We start from the raw sequence: 20437 nt of genomic DNA, 5'->3' as shown, positions 1-20437 counted from the left end.
CTTCTCTATAAATCTATCCTAAAGCAATAATCAAATTACTCATTAGAACGATCACTAAAATGCTATGTTTTAATGTCAAAAACAAGGAAATTACTTAAGTATTCACTCATAGGTAAAGGTAATCTACAGGACACTCCATGTGAGCAAACTGAAACCTGCACAGCATATCAAGTCTTACCACCTGTTTTTGGATGGCCCGTAAGCTAAGAATGGCTTTTATGTTTTTAAATGATTGGAAGAAAATGAAAAGAACATAAGAAATTCATGATGTGTAGAGATTATATGAAATTCAAATTTTTGTGTCCATAAGTAAATGGCTTATTGGAAACAGCCATAACTATTCATTTATATATGAACCTATATCTGTTCTCTCATTACAAGGGCACAGCAAAGTAACAGCAACAGAGATCACAAGGCCTGTAAAACCTATCATATTTACTACCTAGCTTTTACCCCCCCACACACACACACAAAAAAAAAGTTTGTTCATCCCTAGTACATTTAAGTGGCAGAATTCTGCCTGACAAAAAAAAAAAAAAGCCATCATTAAATATTACTGTCCACCCATTACTGTCAATCTGGAAAACAAACAGAGTATAAACAGCGTTTAAAAACAGTAAGTATAACCTAATTACCTGGTAAGATACAACATGAATATTAGGGAAAATCTAGGTGAGAACATTTAAGTACGTAGTTTTGGGAGAGAAAAAAAAATTTATCTGCTAACAAATTCAAAGAGAACTTATTATTTTGAAAGTTCTCAAAAAAGAGTGCCACACCACATTTATACCATCCCGCTGCTCACTTTCTAGTTGGCTTTAAGATCAAAGGAGGAGGCAGGGATTAAGAAATATATATCATTGTCACTGGAGACAAAAAGGTTAAGGAAAAAACAAAACAAAACAAAAAACGGTGATCCCCAAATTTCATCCCATTCATTTTGTAACTGGACACCAAAGAACAAACCAAAAAACTGACCCATCAACTTTAAGGAAAAAATTATCCAAATGATACTACTCACTTAACTACTCAATCTCAAATATTTTAAAAGTCTATTTTATGTGTTGTACATATTCTAAATGCTCAATGCAATTTGGTGAATAGCAATTATACAAAAGATGAAAAGACAAAACTCAAGTTTATTTATAGAGAAATATGCAAAATTATAGGGAAATATGCAAACACTTTGAAATAATTATGCAGATTTTTTTTTTTTTTTTTTTTTTTTTACTAGGGATTGAACCTAGAGGCTATACCACTGACTAAATCCCCAGCCCTTTATTTTGAGACAGGGTCTTGCCAGTTTGCTGAGGCTGGCCTCAAACTTGTGATCCTTCTGCCTTAGCCTTCCAAATTGCTGGGATTACAGGCATTCACTACCACACCTGGTTCAGCTGTGCAAAAAAATTCTAAGAATAGGAATGAGAGAAAATTCAAAACCTAAAAGCTATAGTATTTCATTTTTATACATTTCAAATCAAATTCTGAAATATTCTCATAGGCTTTTACACAAACCATTTGCAGTTATCCACCAAATAGCACTGAGCATTTAGTATATGTACAGTGCTGTATTAAAATAGAAAATAAATGCATTCACAGTGCATTAATAGATGAGGCACATAAACTACAACATGAAGGAAACACAATAAGTCATTTCTGTGATATAAGATATACAAATAAAGATCAAAAATAGCTATTATCAATCAACCAAGTATGTATATACTAAATGCTGCTATAAATACTTATATAGTTTTATATTAAAATATTTAAAACATCTCAATTAATATCTTACTGATTTTAGGATTTCTGATCTCCTTTTTGATTGAAGAACATTAATCTAAAGAAAAATACACTTGGTTAATCACTTATGCATTATTTAAGAAACTAAACCATTTTTCAATATTGTAAAAACTGTCTATCCTGATGGTTTAATAATTTTCCAAAATAAGACCAAAGCACAAGTTTTTAATACTTTGACCCTTTTTCTGCAAAAAGTTAAGATGAACATACCAACAAAATTCTCAACCATTTTTAACTCAATAAAAACTTGGCTATTTAAATTATAATATCCAAGTGATAGAACTATTTTGATATTTGAATTCTGAGAATTCCATATTTTACTGATCCTCCTTATCTATTTGCACATCAACATACAGCCTGATTGCAAATTCTTCTCACTGTATCACCATATCCTCTACTCTAGACTGCTGAAATAGTCTATGAACTAGTCTCTGCTTCCCCTCAATTCTGTACAATCCATGATCCACGTAGGCACCATAACAATCTTTTGAAAATATAAATAAGATCATATAATTTAAAACCCTCTATGTTCCTGCTCTGTCAGGCAAGACCCAATGTGATGAGGCCCTAGCCTCCCTCTCCAACTAGCTTTCAATTACTTTCCCCCTTGCAGCCACAGCCCAAGACCTTCCTCCCACCAGCTTGCCTCTGTACTAGCTGTTCTGTCTATACTCTGGATGTGCTGCTTTCATGGGTTTGAGGCTCTCTCTTACTAGTCAGCCCTTAACTACCTCATCCTCACAGTCTAATGCAGTCCCTCGCACACTGTCTAGCACATTGGCGTGATTAATTTTACCCACAGCATTTAAAACTACCATATGTTTCCTTATTGCTTTGCCCCCCCCCCCAACGCTGAAGTATTAGTTCCATAAGATCAGGATCTTTGCCTTCATCTTAGCTTTAGTCCCCCAGGCAGCACACATTAAGCACTCAATTCCTTAAATAAAATAATGGACCTTAAATATTGTAATTAGACTAAACTTAACAAAAGACAAGTAACCAATAGATTTGCCTTTCATGGGATCTAGAATCATTTACTCTTTGCTAGTACTGTTAAAATTTTATTAATAATAATTATTATTAATATATCCTTCCTGTTGAATTCTCTATTTTATAATTTTAAAGCTTTGACTAGAAAACAAAAAAAGAACAAGAAAAATCTATATAACCTTCTAAAAGCCTAAATAACCTCAGTGCTCTCTGCCACTGAGGTACATCCCAGTCCATTTTATTTTTTATTTTGAGACAGTATCTCACTAAGTTACACAGGCTGATCTCAAACTTGCAATCCTCCTGCCTCAGTCTCCGAAGTAGCTGGGATCACAGGTGTGTGCCACCATGCTCTGTTCTAAATAACTTTTAATTAAGCATTCGTTTCTTTTGCATATCTATTTCAAACCCCACTGAGTTTTGAGCTCGAATATCAACGTTCGATAGAAATAGAAGCAGAGACTGAGAACAGCCTAAGATATAAACTTTGAAAACTATTAAAACTGTTAAAAGTACCTGTTTTATATCCTTTTTTTTTCTATTTGGAAACAAAAAACTGCATTTGCATTCTTGAAAATAACAGTACATTCAAACAGAGACATTAAAGCATAATAAACTTTATACCTTTGGATATTTATTACTATTCTATAGTCACAAAATAAAGTGAAACAACAGTTCTCATCAGAAAAATCAAATATTTTTCTGAGGCGGAGAGAGATTTGAACACCAAAGGAAATGGATAATTTATGAGGTGTAAGTTTGAAAGTATTGAATATTTTAGCTAAACTCCCCTCACATATAAAAATTCATAGCATTAAGTACTTTGCTCTTTCAAAAAAAAGTTTATTACCTATCTATTTTTCAATCACTGGACTAGAAGTTAGGGATACAATCTTGGAATAGAAAAGATACATAAATACATTACATCTTTACAGTAAATGTGCAAAGTGATCTAAATGCAGTAGAGGCAAGAATGATTCATTCTTGGAGAAATCTGCATAATACTGACCAAAGGGATGACAGACAATCAGTGCCAGGGCAGGTAAAGTCACTGTTAGGAAGGCCAACTGTACAAGAATACCTCAATGCTCCATACACAAAACAGCAAATATAAGGAAAACCAGTTTAAGAGGTAAATGAAGGGCGTTTCCAGAGTAGTTTGTAGCTAGATATGGTAATTTAGAATAAAAATAGCTAGTATGATTCTCCCATTTTGAACTTCTAAGAGGCTAAGTGAAAGGAAAAGACAGAGAAGCATTTTTAGAAGGCGACAGATTTTAGTTTTAGACACACTGAGAATGGGGCACTTCTGTTAAAAAATAGATTTTTTTTCTTCTATGTACAGGTTGAGCAATTCAAGCAAGGGACATGATGAGGATGTCAAAGAATAAGAAAGTAAGAAGAGAGGGGACCAAAGATAAAACCCCAAAAAGAAGACTGAGAATTACAGACAAAGGAGAGAAGGCTGAGAAACAAATTGAAATTGAAAAGAAACAGAAGTTAGAGGAGAATCTAAAAGGGGTTTCAAGTAAATCAAGGCAAAAATATATTTCAAGAAGGAGGATACGGTCTACCATCTCAATGACACAGAAGAGCCAAGTAGGATAAAAATTAAAATATGCCTAAGGAATAAGACTTTTGTATGAGCCACTTCAGAGAAGTGTCAGAGGTGGCAGACTCACGCTGTGACAGGAAAGGGTATGAAAATGAGGTAGGATACAGGACAGAGCAAACACAGATGACTCTATTCTATAGAAGCCTTTTACCCACAAAGGGAGTATACTGCATTTTAAAAAATTTAACTTTCCACCTACTGAAAAGAAATTTAACTAGAAAAAAAATCTTAAAGTTCAATTTCTACTGTTTTGCCAAGTTTCTGTATACAGATAAATATTTTTTAAGAAATACCCTATAATCATCTTGAAGTCAACAATCTGTAAAGACATCACTGTTCCGTAAAAGGAGATCTGGACGAGGGAATTCCCTTAGCTTTTAAGCTTTAAACTCCATGATGTAGCAATATAATGTACATGTGAAATAATATCTTATGCCTTCATTTTTCATGTGTCTTGAATTCCTTTGGAAACCTACTACATTCAAATTAGTTTTAATTATACATTGGACAAAAGATCACAAGGAATGTACCAAATATGGATCTCTAGGGTGTTTTGTTTTGTTTTGTGTTATGGTTTTTGTGAAGCTGGAAGTCAAAACCAGGGCCTCGAGCACGCTATGTAAGAGTTCTATCATGGAACTACAACCCTGGCCCCAAATCTCTAATTTTTAAAAGTAGTATCTAATGCAAAAATATGAGAACACTACTTCCAGAAATATTTTTCTTTTGGCAATACAGTGAGCCTTAATACCTGTAAGAATCTACTCTATAGAAATAATCAGAAATGTGGCAAATGATGTATATATAAAGATGCTAACATAAAATTAATAAAAATTATATTTTCACTATTACCAGAAAAAAACTGGCAATATTATAAAAGGCTGATAGTCATCTATTAATTAAATTGATCTATCAACTCCATAGAATAAAATACATATAGCAATTTAAAATGCTTTTTAAAAACATTCCAAAATAGGGGAAGTTTTAATTAAGTTAAAAGAAGAATTTGAAATCAAAGACATAGATGTCCACACACATGGGTGTATGTGTACACACAAAAAAAGGTGAATTTTTTTCACAAAAGATCACAATTTAATTCTAAACTCAGTGAAAAAGTGCTATTTATTCTTTTTAGTCCAATCAAACACAACACCCTATTTAGTAAAACTGAAAACATATAATAAAATACATACCTGAAGCACATAGTCAAGGGCTATGTGTCGAAAACACTTTCTTGTGGCTGTCAGAATGTTTGTGGCTTCCTCAACTTCATGCTGCTTATTTCTTTGTACTTGGGCATTTTTTACTAATGCATTTTCCTTCTCTTCACTGACTTTTTCAAACTGCTTCTTGGCATCTTTGAATTTTCTAAGATCTCTAAAAAATAAAAACAATGAAGCTTTCATGAAAGTTTCTTGATCAAAAACTTTTGACAAAATAGCTTTTGAATTTAATTCTTATGTTCCTCCATTTATTTATTTAATTGTGCACTGGTATTCACTAGCTCTTCCAACTAAAATGTGTATCATTTTCCACTAAGGGGTTGAGTATCCTTTTCAGAAGTATGCCTATGACCAAAAGAGTTTCAGATTTCATAGTTTCCTGTTTGGGGGAATATCTGTGTAGACTTTAGGCATCCCTAATTCAAAAATCCAAACCCCAGTGTTCAAAAAGTTTCAGATTTCAGATTTGGAGTATTTCAGATTTTAGATTAGGAGTATTTCAGATTTTAGATTAGGTATGCTCTACCTGTATATATAAGTCCTGATACTGCAAGCTAACATTTTATTGTAGAAATCTATATAACTTGAGGTAAAAATGTATAATGTCAAATTAACATAACAAAAACAAAATAAATTTTTTTCTGAAAATAAATTCATAGGCATGTGCCGTGATTTTATCAGATAATTTTTAAACAGTAATATACATAGGGCACTTGTATAAAATGAAGATTCCAAAATCCTTCCCCAAATATTACAATTCATTAGTCTTTGTGATTAATCCTGGAAATTTGAAGGGCTTTTTTTTTGGGGGGGGGGTTCATTTTGTTTTTAGACACACCTTCATTTTACTGCTACAAGGAAGTATCAGGTCAAAGGACACCAATGAGTTTCCAACACACACACATACACACACACACACCAGTTTCTAAAAAAATTATAGCAGTGACAGCCAACCACATCCTTTCAATATTAAATGTGAAATCCTTGATTTGATAATGATTTTAGGTACCTAATATAACATCTCTTCACTTTCACTATTAGGGAATTAGATAAAATAACTTGCAGATGAAAGGTTTTTTAATTATAATAAAATATATCTAAAAGAGACTTTCTACACTCTGTAACAAAGATGACATAAATTTTTATGTATACATTCTATGAGGACAGTCTGAGTGTTAATCTATTATGAAGTAATTATAAAGATTGTCAGGGCTGGGGACATAGCTCAGTTAGTAGAATGGTTGCCTTGCATGCACAAGACTCTGGGTTCAATCCTTAGCACAACCAAAACAACAACAACAAAAAAAGAGTCTGAGATATCATCTCCAGGATAAACTCTAACACTATTCTGTTACTATTCACATCTTATAATCTCTATAATTTATTCTGACTGCAGTATTATAATCTTATAAAAGTCTCAGGAATTAAAAGAGAAAAACTACATTATTAACATGGGAAGACTTTTTTAAATTTTTTGATCAGCTTTATTTCACATACAAAATGTGATAACTGACATAAAAGGTCACGTAACACAAAGTATGTGCTTCCACAACTCATTCTCACATATTACATTAATCTTCTCTTCAAAGAAAAATACCACAGAACAAGAGATAACTTAGTTTTCTCATGGTTAACTAATAGTATTTTAACCACATTTGAGTTTTATATATATAGGTGGGTATATACATAAACGTATTTTTATAGATAGATACATATAAAGGCCACTATATTTCTAATTTACACCCATAACAGCCTTAGCTTTGTATTTTGAACACATACTCATGATATAAATGATTCACTGAAAGACATGCTATCTGATTCCCTTATATTATTAACTCAGGAAAAAATGCCAATTTCATTACATAAAGCAAACAAAAATTTCAATATTTTCAGTATTTCATTGTCCATAATTTTGTTCAAGATACTAATCCCCAGATGTGATCATTAACTGGTTATTTTTCCTTCCTCTTCACTGCAACTAACTTACTCTTTAACAAAGTTCTGAAGTTGTGCTTTAATTGATCTCTGAGTTTGGTCAAACAGGATCTAAAAGATAAAATATAACATTGGGTAATTAGAAACATAAACAAAATAATTTTCTTATAGTTTTATAAATATGACATCAATATTCCAAATCTAATAGCACCCATATTTATTCTTATAAAGACAACAAAAGAAATAACCATTTAAAAAAGAAGTTCAAACCAATTTTAAGCTAATTTCATTTGTCTCAAAAATAAACATGCTTCTATTTACAAAGGAAAATAAAGCTTCTTTAACACTGAAATAGAATGCTCAAACAGTAAAGTGGCCTGTTTCCTTAATTCTAATGAAGGCTTTGGAAGACAACCCAAAAAAAAAAAGAATATAAATTCTACTCCTTCCACCGCTGATATTTCTTACACCAATATATGGAAGCACCTCATAAGAAAACAACTCCAGAACTGCCTGATACCTTAATTAGAAATTACTTTTGGAAAGACTAGAGGGTGTAAATAAATTTTTTAAAAATTGTTTGCTTATTTTCATGGGGGCTTTGTAATTGTACATGAGATTCATTATGCCATATTTGTACGTGAACAATTTGATCAACCTAACATCTTCCCTCCCCTGAAGCACTTGCTCTACTGATCTCTCTTTTATTATATTATCATTTTAATTAATGTGTTATAATTATAAATAAAAAAGCTATATATATATATATATGTATATACAAGCTGTGTATATATGTGTGTGTGTATATATATGTATGTATGTATATGTAAAACTTGGTGGTATATTCAAACATGGACACAGCATAATTTGGTAGCTTTTACTACTCAGTACTTCCCCATACCCTCCCTTTTTCCCTCTCTCTCAAACCCCTTCCTCCACTCTTTTTGTCTTCCTTCTATTTTTGACAAACCCACTCCTCTTTTTTTATAAATTCCTTTTTTTCTGGGGCTGGGGATGTGGCTCAAGCGGTAGCGCGCTCGCCTGGCATGCGTGCGGCCCGGGTTCGATCCTCAGCACCACATACAAACAAAGATGTTGTGTCCGCCAATAACTAAAATAAATAAATAATTAAAAAAATTTTTGAAAAAAAAAAAATAAATAAATTCCTTTTTTCCCCCCATCTCCACATGAGAGAAAACATTTTACCCTTATCTTTCTGAGTCTGGCTTATTTCACTTAGCATGATGTTCACCAGTCCCATCCACTTATCAAATGATAAGGTGATATATTTTTAATTCAAGTAAAAACAATATAGTCCTTTGGGTTTAAAACAAATCACTAAGATTAGAGCCAAGAATAAGGTCTTATTCCTAAGGACAATATTTTGCCCCACTTAAATGATATTCTATACTTTTAACAGTGTTTGGTCTGATTATGGTAAATTTCACAGGACTTGTCACTGGAATTCCAAGTACGTCACAATTTACAGAATTATTTCATTCAGAGTTTGAAAAGGAGATCATGAACAGAAAAAAAAAATCAATATTCAAAACAACAAAAATTCCTGTGTCCTACCATTAATTAAAAATAACACCACAATTTCATTCTCTCCAAATCTGGACTTAGCACAGGGTTGTAAACTCTTGTCATTTATTTCTAAGAAGAGAATGACTTTTTTCTGTTATATTAAACCCAAAGTAAGCAGAAGAGAGGAAATAGTTAAGTATCAAAGCAGAAATCACCTAGTTAAAAAACAGAAAATCAATATAAAAAAGTGAATGGGCTGGGGATGTGGCTCAAGCGGTAGTGCGCTCGCCTGGCATGCGTGTGACCTGGGTTCGATCCTCAGCACCACATACCAACAAAGATGTTATGTCCGCCGAGAACTAAAAAATAAATATTAAAAATTCTCTCTCTCTCTCTCTCTCTCTCTCTCTCTCTCTCTCTCTCTCCTCTCTCACACTCTCTCTTTAAAAAAAAAAAAACATTTATCTCCTAAGTTACTATTCCATTTAATTTATTAAAAAAAAAAGTCAGTGAAATCAAAAGTTGGTTCTTTGAAATTATAAAACTGATAAATCTCTAGCCAAAGTGTTCAAAAAGAAAGACAATGACAAATACTTTGAATACTAACAATAGAGGTTACTTCACAGCAAGTTGTATAGGTTTTAAAAGATAACCTATGGGGGTGGGGCACAACTGTAAGTCTATTACTTGAACTGAAAATGGACACATCCTTCAAAGACAAAACTACCAAAGCTAATGCAAGAAGAAACTGATAACATTAGCAAAATTAAAGAAATAGATCTATAATGTTATGCACTTACATAAAACATAGCAATCCCACTCCTAAATAAATAAAAACTTAGGTTCACACAAACACCTGTACACAAAATTTATGGCAACTTCATTCCAAAAAACAATGGAAGCAACCCAGTGTCATTCAACCATGGAACAGAGAGACGTTATGGTACATTCATACAATGGATTTCTACTCAGCAATAAAAAGGAACAACTATTAATGCATACAACATAGATGAATCACAATGCATTCTGCTAGGTAAAATACAAACTGTATGATTTTTTTGTGTGGAGATGGGTCTCACTGAGTTGATTAGTGCCTCACTTTTCCTGAGGTTGGCTTTGAACTTAAAATCCTCCTATCTCAGCTTCCCAAGCCACTAGGATTAAAGACATGTGCCACTGTGCCTGGCCAAACTGTATGATTTATATGGCATTTAAGAAAAGATAAAACTGTAGGAATCAGCAATTTCCAGTAGCAGGAGATTAGGGGAAGGGTTGACTGGTACAGGTGAGGAAGAGTAATGGGAGGACATTCTGAGGATTGATGGACTGTTGTGCATCTTGATTGTGGTGTGGAGATCCAAATGTATGCATCTGTCAGAGCCATAAAGTTATATATTGAAAGAAATCCATTTTTTACATTTAAACTCAAAATAACTACAAAATATGAAAAACATAAGCATAAATATTAACAGACATTTTCTAAGTCCATTAAGAAATAACATGAATAACTAGGTTGATCGAAAAGAAACATTAAGAAGTATAAACCAACAAAACACAATACCCATGCTCCTCAAGAAACACTAGCAACATTCATGAAAATCAACCATCTATTAGTAGGGCATAAACTAAGCATATGGCATTACATGGAACATACTGACTGACTTCAATGAAATTAAGTTATACTATAAATTAACATTAGGAAGAGTGAACTACTGACACAAGGCAATAATATAAATAAATCTCAAAAATTTTACTCCAAGCAGAAGAAGTCACACATGTGGATAGATAGATAGATATATATATATATACACACACACACACACACACACACACACATATACACATTTCCATTAGAGGGGGGAAAAGTATGGTGCTAATTATAAAGTACAAAAATATTTTATTATAATGTACAAAATTATAAAGTACAAAATTAGGCAACTAAGTAAAAGCTCTGTCTCCTACTTACCAATTTCAGGCCATCCAGCTACCTAACAGCTAACTCCAATCTGCTGGTATCTCAATTCCTAAGTCACTATCAATCTATACCTTGCTAAGAGAGAATCCACAGCATTTCTTTTTATATGCTAAAAGTAAACATCTATAAAAACCACTAACAGAAAAGTTAATGTTCCATTCCGCTTCTGGACATTCACAGTATTACTCCTAGCAACAAATGCATGACAAATAATCAACAAAATGTCATTTAACCCATCTGCTAATTATATAAAACCTTACTAAAGTGCGTAGAATAAGACATAACTGTTTAAAACTAACAGCTCATACTCAAGTTACTCCCCATTCATGTTCGGACCCAGTTAAAGCAATAATATCTCTGCTGTATTTAGGAAAGGATGAAAGCTGAGATGTACTTCACAGATGACAGACCATCCACTCCAGGAAGTTTACTATAAAAACAGCTTACATATCCATAGTTAGCATTAGCCTTGTTTCCAATTCTTATCATTTATTTAGGTGCCATTGGCTCTAGGAATAAATTTTGGTAGTTTAAAGTCTTTTTGATTCATTTAAATATTATTTAGCTTCTACAGCACTCTCTTCTGATGATTCTACATGGCAATCATTCCTGTCTCTTCCAGAAACTGCAGAAAACAAGGCTATCCCTATAGATCCATTGAAACTTTTGGTTAATCTCATTAGGCCTATAATAAAGACTTAAAATAAATCAAAAGGACTCTTTCTTTATTATCATCAGGAAAAGGTTCCAGTAAGTAAACAAATGCTTATTATTTGTTTTACTTTTCTACACCTCTGTACTAATCTGTTTCTCTAACCACTTCTTTCCTCACTCCTAAAGCAGTGGTTTTCCACTGGCTTAGGCAAGTACTGAAATCAGATAGAAAAATCAATAGAACACAAACACCCAAGCTTGTGGAAGAAAGGTAAAATTCCTCTGTATTTTTAATAAGTCTTCTAGGTGGTAACTGTTATGCAAAGGTTGAGACAAACTGCTCTACCCCAAGGTTCTCAAATTGGTTGCACAATGGAATAGCCTGAGGAATTTTTAAATATCTAGATGTTGAGATTATTAGAAACACTGAAGAGAATGAGGAATTGGCATTTTTAAATTCTGATTTAAAAATTGAATCTCCAGAATGCATAAGCATCATCTACATCACCTGGTGCTTGTTAGAAATGGAGAATCACGAGTCTGCATTTATTCCTGATCAACAGGTAAATGTTTACTGAAGGCAGTACACTGTTTATCAAACTGACCTGCCCACTGGAATGACCGAAGAGGTTTAAAACTGATGAATTCTTGGTTCTTAATTCCCAAAGATTCTGATTTTTATTTGGCCAGATTGCAACTGGTTCATCTACCACCACTTTGCTGAGATGAATTCAAAAATGGCAGCTATATCACTAACTCACTTTTTCTAAAGTGGAAAGGGTATTCTCTTCAGTGGATATCATGGCAAACACAGTCCCTGGAAGTGGGCAAAAATAACGTAGTCCTGAGGAGTAGAGGTCAACACATTTCTTCTGTAAAGGTCTAGACAGTAATAAGTTAGGCTTGTAGGCCATGTGGTCTACACCACAACTACTTGATCCTGCTGTTGGAAGTCACAAGTAGCCATGGACAATACAAAAACAAATGAGTATAGCTGTGTTACAATAAAAATTTATATGCAAAAAATAAAGTCAGCTAACACATTAAGAAGTCTGACACATTGCTGGGGAGAAGGGTCAAAAGCAGAGAGAAAAGTCTTAGGGGATGAAGAGATTCCAAAAACTATAAAGAAATCCAGCCAACTCCAGCCACCCTAGAGGAGGTATCAGAAACACTGGCTTCTTCAGACACAGACAAGCCACCTAGTCAACACCAGCTAGGAGAGAGGCAAGCTGCCCCTCCCAAGTTCTGGCCAAATAAATTATGGTGATTGTTTTGAGTTACGTTTAGGGATGATTGTTAAACAGTAAATAAGATGTTGATAGTCATATACAAGATAGTGATGTTTGTAAGTTTTGTAGTGATTTTTTTTGTTTTTTTAATTTATTTTTTTATTATTAGTTCAAAACATAACAAAGCTCTTGACATATCATATTTCATACATTTGATTCAAGCAGATTTAAGAAAGGATAACTTGTTTAAAATGATCAATGAAAACTATGTGAATTTAGAGATTTTATACCTATATGATAATTCACCAAATTTTATGTAGTGATTTTAAAAGTTGTAAACCATTTGGTAACTATTTGGAAGTTTACTGCTGTTGAAATTGTATTTTGATACTATTTATATGACTTCCTCTCTTAACTTTCTGAATATACTAATTTTCACTTTGACAAAAGCATACTTCTATCCCCTGAATAACCCATTTGAATTATTCAAAATTATTTAAATTTTTAATTACAATTTGTCATCATTTCTTGTCCTTATTTTTCACATTTTGCCTACTAACAAAGTACATGTGGTTGATGCCTTAGCATCACCATTATTTGGTATTAAATGTTCCTACCAGAATATAATTGATTTTATTTTTTTTCAGCAGTTACTTCTTAGATACTATTATTGATTTTTATGTTAATTAACCAAACTCTGGCTCTTCATAAAATTTCATTGTTTTCATTTTTAGTTATTAAAAATGGCAAATACAGATATGCAGAATCAAGGATCTGCATTTACCAGGATCAAAAGGTATCTTGTTTACTGAAGACAACACACTGTTTGTCAAACCAATTTGCACCCTGGAATGAACCAGGGAAGTCATTGAAGATGAAATTAGATGCACATATATTCAAATAGGTTAGAGGCCATTATAGATTCAAAAGTATTTTTGAAAATTTGATTTTCTGGGCTGGGACTGGGGCTCAGCAGTAGCACACTTGCCTGGCATGTGTGAGGCACTGGGTTCGATTCTCAATACCACATAAAATAAATAAAGGTCTATCAACAACTAAAAAAGAAAGATTAAAAAAGGAAATTTGATTTTCTGATCATGCATACAAGTAATATTCACTGGATTGACTAAAATGAATTAATATTTTGCCTTATTTACTGAATGTTTAATTTTACAATCTCTCAATAAACTTAAAACATTTTAAGAATGTAGAAAATTACACACAATATATATTATGTACTTAATTTCTAAACCTTAAGACATACACTATCACGTTTCATCTTTAAAAAGATTTATTTTAGGGCTGGGGATGTGGCTCAAGCCACATGTGTGCGCCTGGCATGTGTGCGGCCTGGGTTCGATCCTCAGCACCACATACAAACAAAGATGTTGCATCTGCCGAAAACTAAAAAATTAAGATTAAAAAATTCTCTCTCTCTCTCTCTCTCTCACTCTCACTCTCAAAAAAAAGATTTATTTTACTATTGTTTTCCTACTATAATGAACAACCTTTTCATTAAACACCTTCATTATGAAAGTCATTTCATTCAGAAGACAAAAAAAAATAGTTCAAAATCCTCTTCTTCAACCTAAATCTCTTTTTACATCAAAAATTTATTAAATAAAACAATGGCATAAGCAAATCACACAGAAATGTTAACACAAAATGGCCATTTCATACAGAAAAAGATTTGTACTCTTAAGTCTACAAAAATACAAAATAAGAAAGTTCTTCTGTGAGATTGGTTACAACATCAGAATCAAGCAACTAGTTACAACATTACCCAATTAAGAACTAGAGCCAGAGTGGTTCATACAACTGTATAACTGTACAATATACCAACCTACAAGGAAAAAAAAGTCAAGAATTTTGTTAATTTTCAAAAAAAGGAAGAAAAAAGAAAAGGTGCCATATTTGAATAACAAAATCAACAGATGCATTTGATGGCACCAGAAAAAACAGCAATAATCACTAACCCTGAAGACTACTACGTTAAAAAGGTGCTCTGTGATGATTCTACGCATTAGTAACTGTTCAAGTCAATACCAGTAGTTTAAATCTCTGAAAACATTATCTTGGAAATATGTTAATTGTTTTGCAAAGTAATACACTTTCTAAGGATCAAGTTTTGAAGATGCTAAAGAAAAACTCTGAAGCAAAGATATTACAGACACATCAAAATGATAAATGAATCTAAACAAGCTATTTGAAACATTCAGTTTAATCTGTTACTGGATTTTTATAAAGAAATGGTATGAAAATATCACTCTTCAGTATTTCATACAGAAGTACACTGGCTTCCAAAGAAAGAATTTGCTGAAGTTTATGAGTTACAGATAGAATTCAAAAAGCTTGGGAGGAATATTTCTCAACTTTTTTTCCTTCTGGGGACTGAACTCAGGGCCCTGAGCATATTAGGCAAACATTCTACCACTGAGCTACACCCTCAGCCCACACTTTAAAAATCTTGATCAGAAATTGCTTGAAGCCATTTCATGCATAAGACTGATCTTTCTTCCTTCCTTCCTTCCTTCCTTCTTTTAGTTTTTTAAGTTACATTCATGGAAGCAAGTTTTTCAATTAATCTTTTTAAAATTTAGGAGTGTTGCATATACTAGATATAAAAACATGTTTACATATATGTATGTATACATGTGTAAATGTATATAATGTGTATATTTATATATGTGTGTATATATACACACATATAATATATATACATATATATATATACACACACACACACAAACACATAAGTATATATAAAAGCCTCCATAACACTGTGCTTTATTTTAATATAGTTAATGAAAACTATTTTCAGTAACACCCATATATCCTTAGGTTCCCCCTGCAGTTTCAACCTTCAGTTTCAATCTCTACCATGAGATGAAAGGTCAGGAAGCACTGAGACTACTGTCTCTCATCACGTAAAATCATTAGCTAAGTGAATGAATGGACATCTCTAGCATGGAAAATCTAACAACAACGAACTAACAAAAAAAATACCAAACAGGAGTACACATTTTCAGACTTTATGCAGAAAATCACCTTTAAGGTTTTATTCAACGAAGATAATAATCACACAAATACTTCAAGTTCCTTACACCAGCAGTAAATGACAATCCAAGAATCATCAGTGAGGTCAAAAAACTCTTCTAGTTCCAGGAAAACACATCAGTTTTCAAACCAACTCTAATGTCTAGTGGAATATAGCATTCAGTGACCTGTCTTGGAAAACTGTGTGTTGGCATCTTATAAAGATTTTGAAGACCAATCCCAGAAAGTTCTCATTCTAACAGGAATAAGGAAAAGTTCTATCCATTTTTACAGAGGAAATAAATCACAAGATTATCCAGTCATTCAAAAAACTAAATGATTTGTATTATCTAACCCTAATGTATATTTGATCTTTCCTTGACTAATAACCCAGGTAGTTCTATAATTTTCATACATTTATTTAAGTTCACAAAGTCATTCACAAACAACATATCTGAAAATCCAGACTTTCATTGTAATGCAAACTGATGTACCAAAACTCCAGAGTTAAAAGGTATTACAGAATGTAAAGCAGGTTCCACTGATTATTATCTTTTAGAAAGTACTTTTTTCTTTACATCTCCTTTATTGTGAAATGTTATATAATTACAATTCCATTGTACAGCATGCTACTAAAATAAAGCACTCTATATAAATAGGTTTTTAACAAAAGACTGTAAGATTATATTTAAACACTTTAATAATCAAAAAGCTTAATAGTTTTAGAATTTTTATAATTAAAAATAAACTATAAACACTCCTTCATTTTATAGAGAAATGTAAAGATTAGAAAAATTAAGTGGCTCCCCCAAAAAGAGAATTATATAAGTACTGGGGATATAAACCTAAACAAGATGTGTGGTCCCTATATCCAGTCTAATTAAGGTAAAGCAAAATAGTGCTATCATGAGAGAAAAGCTTTGCCACATATTAGAATTCTGGTTCAAGTATACTGGGAAACTTGAAAATAATAGTGAACAAAAAACAAAAGACCAGATAATACAGTCAAGACAGCAAATAAGAAGGAAAGAACTGTAGAGGGATATAGTCAGCTGGTAGAGTGCTTGCCTCCCATGCACAAAGCCCTGGGTTCAATCCCCAGCACTACCCAAAAAAAAAAGAAGAAGAAGAGGAGCAAGAACAAGAAGAAAGAAAAAAACAATGGCTCACAATTTCACTGTTACATCTATTCACAGGCAAATGCCTGACATGCTGTTATAGGAATAAAGGAATAAAATTAGAAAGGCACTAGACATCTGGTGTGTAACATCAGACACAGTTCTCCATGCATACAGGTGTAAATGTAAGTACAAAAGTTCACCAAGAGGCAGGCAGTGATTTGCCCTTAGTGAACAAATTACCTTTCTAAAACAATGTGAACTTTACAGTCAACAGAGATTCTGCAGTCTCTATAGCTCAAGGAATAGTTAAAAAAATAAATAAATAAAAGATTAAATGCCCTTGTCTATTTGTTGTGCTTTGTTATTGGTTTAACAAATCTTTATTAATTGTATGACTGTTGAAAACCATTAGGAGTTTTTATAAATTTGTAACCTCAGTCTACTCTGCCACAAGTATATCCCACCAACCAAGTACTCTTTTAGGTAGTAAGTACCAACTGGGGATATAGCTCAGTTGATAGAGTGCTTGCCTTACACGCACAAGGCCCTGTTTTCAATCCTCAGCACCACAAAAAAAAAAAAAGAAAGAAATGAACAAACAATAAGTACATATATTTAAGACCATATATGTTACACATATATGTGTATAAATGTATATATTGTCTCTGTGTGCTTATAAAGGGAGGTAAAGTGATAGAAAGTGACCATTGGGTTTAGAAGTTCTGAGAAGTAGTGACCTAAATAAAGTGAGGAAGAAGGAATATTGTAAAGAAATCTGCCACACATATAGCTGGAAGAACATTCTATGCAGAATGGCAGCAAATACAAAGGCCCTGAGATGAGCATTATTTCATGTTTGAAGACCAGCCAAGAACTAGAGTGGACAGGCCCAGAACAGAGCAGAGATAAGATCAGAGAGTTATGAGCAGGAACTTGATCATATAGGGTTTGGTATGCTCTGGGTCAGATATTATTCTGAATGAACTGGGGAACCATGGGAGCAGAGCAGTGTTGAGATTCATTTATATATTTTAAAGCTCGTTCTGGCTTCTGACTCCAGAATTTACTTCAGAAGGGCAAGAAGAGGAGCAGAGACACAAGCTGGGAGGTTATAGTAAAAGCCTAAACAAGAGGGAATAGTATTTTAGATTTGGAGGTGATAGAGAAACTACTGATAGTTGGATATGGGGAATATCTGGATATTGAGTATATGGAAAAAAGAAAAGCCACAGAAAGATGTTTTAAGGGGTTCTGGGGTTGTGGCTCAGTGGTAGAGTGCTTGCCTAGCCACATGCAGAGACCTGGGTTGGATCCTCAGCGCCACATATAAAGAAAATAAAGGTATTGTGTCCAACTACAACAATAACAACAAAAAAGATGTTTTAAGGATAAAAATTAAGTTGTACAATAATTATCCTGCCAAAGGAATTTTCAGAATTATAGCCTTTAGGATTGGTATGCTGGCTGCCTGTTGGCTCTCATCTCCACGCTCAACCTTCCACAGCGTCCTCTTCTGAACTGTCAAGAGGCTAGATGTTTGTAAGGCATGTTTCCTGGCCCTACCCACACCTGCAAGCTGGGAAGTTAATGTCTGCCAGTGGAAACTGATGGCAAATTTTTAATAGGCAGGAAAAAGTAAAAACCCGCTTTCTTCCTGTTTCTGCTCTGACACAGCCTCTGTAAACTGTGAACTACTCCAACTTTCAGCTTAATGGTGGGACGATTGCCTAGCATGCCTGAGGCCATGGGTTCATTCTCCAGTACTGCCAAGTGCATGGGGGTGGGAGGAACATGCATATTATGGAGAAAACATTTAATCTATTCTGTCAATTTAAAATTAATAACATTTTGATTTTGAGTAGTACTGGGGATTGAACCAGAACCTCACACATGCTAGGCAAGTGTTCAACCCCTGAGCTACATTCTCACTATCTCAATTGCCCATTCTCCTGCCTCAGCCTCCCAAGTAGCTGGAATTACATGCATGCACCATTGTCAAATCAATAACTTATAAGATGTTTAAATCTAAAGATCTTTTAATTTCAAGAGAAATCAAGGGTACTAAATATTGTTCTCTAAATCAATAAAGGCAAAAAGAAAACTAATAACTGGAACAATTGGTATAAAATATTAGAGATAAAGCCACTAAACTCTAAGAACATAGTAGAAAATCTTCATGACCTTGAATTTGGAAGTGAATTTCCATAGGTATGACCAAAAAAAAGAAAAGAAAAACTAGACTTTACACTTCATCAAAATTTAAAATGTTTGTATATCAAAGCACAATATCAAGAAAGTGAGAAAGAGCTAGGTGCAGTGGTACACACCCATAATCCCAGTAGCTCAGGAAGCTGAGGCAGGAGGATCACAAGTTCAAAGCCAGCCCCCTGTAACTTAGTGAGGCCCTGAGCAACTTAGGAAACCTTGTCTCAAAATAGAAAATAAAAAACGGGCTGGGGATGTGTCTTATTGCTTAAGCACCCTGGGTTTAATTCCTGGTGCCAAAAAAAAAAAAAAAAAAAAGCAGGGATGGGTAAAAAAGAGAGGTTGGGCAGGTAGCTTAGTGGTAAAGCACATAGTTATAATAATATAATAATAATATACTTATCATGTGTAAGGCTCTGGGTTCAGTCCCTAGCACAGAAAAAAAGAAAACCTACAAAATGACAGATACTATTTGCATATTATTTATTGGTAAGGGTTTAATATTCAGAAGATATAAAGAACTATAAATATACAACTCAACAACAACAGAAAAAACTTTTAAATGGACAAAGGAAGGTTGGAGGTATGGATGGGTGTAGAGAGCTTGCCTAGCACGTATGAGGTCCTGGTTCAATACCCACCATTGCTAAAAACAAACAAACAAAAAAAGACAAAGGAGATGGGCAAGAAAGGAAGAGTCTGTTAATTCCAACTGCTCAGGAGGGTGAGACAGCAGAAGGATCCTAAGTTCCAGGCCAGCCTCAGCAATTTAACAAACCCTGTTTCAAAATAAAATAAATAAATAAATAAAATGGCTACAGATGCAGCTCAATGGCAATGGCAGAATACCCCTAGGTTCAATCCACAGTACTGAAAAAAATTTTTTTTAATAAATAAAAATGGAAAAAGAACTTTAATAGACATCAATGGTATAAGAGTAAAAGATACAGAAATGGCTAATAACCACAAGACACTCAAGTGCATTATCATAAGGCAAATGCAAATCAAAACCAAATGAACTACCACTTCACTCCTTTCATAATCCAAAAAAAAAAAGCAATTTCATGGTTCTTCAAATAGCTAAACACAGAATTATCACTTGATCAGCAACTCCACCTTAGTAT

At 33.3% G+C, this 20437-nt stretch overlaps 1 protein-coding gene across 3 annotated transcripts in view; it reads right to left on the bottom strand.

Moving 5' to 3' along the window:
- The window catches only part of Acap2 (ArfGAP with coiled-coil, ankyrin repeat and PH domains 2), a 124976-nt gene that overhangs the window by 52173 nt on the left and 52366 nt on the right, over positions 1 to 20437 (bottom strand). For all 3 annotated transcript variants that reach the window (XM_026380123.2, XM_026380122.2, XM_026380124.2), the window contains exons 5-7: positions 7616 to 7674; positions 5599 to 5782; positions 1793 to 1837 (exon numbers count right to left, since the gene is read on the bottom strand). In XM_026380123.2, coding sequence (XP_026235908.1) covers positions 1793 to 1837; positions 5599 to 5782; positions 7616 to 7674 — 288 coding nt within the window. The remainder of the gene's footprint in view (positions 1 to 1792; positions 1838 to 5598; positions 5783 to 7615; positions 7675 to 20437) is intronic.

The sequence above is a fragment of the Urocitellus parryii genome, chromosome 2 (assembly GCF_045843805.1).
Source record: "Urocitellus parryii isolate mUroPar1 chromosome 2, mUroPar1.hap1, whole genome shotgun sequence".
Classification (NCBI taxonomy): domain Eukaryota; kingdom Metazoa; phylum Chordata; class Mammalia; order Rodentia; family Sciuridae; genus Urocitellus; species Urocitellus parryii.
The sequence above is the reverse complement of the archived record's forward strand: the minus strand, read 5'-3'. Positions and strand labels throughout refer to the sequence as shown.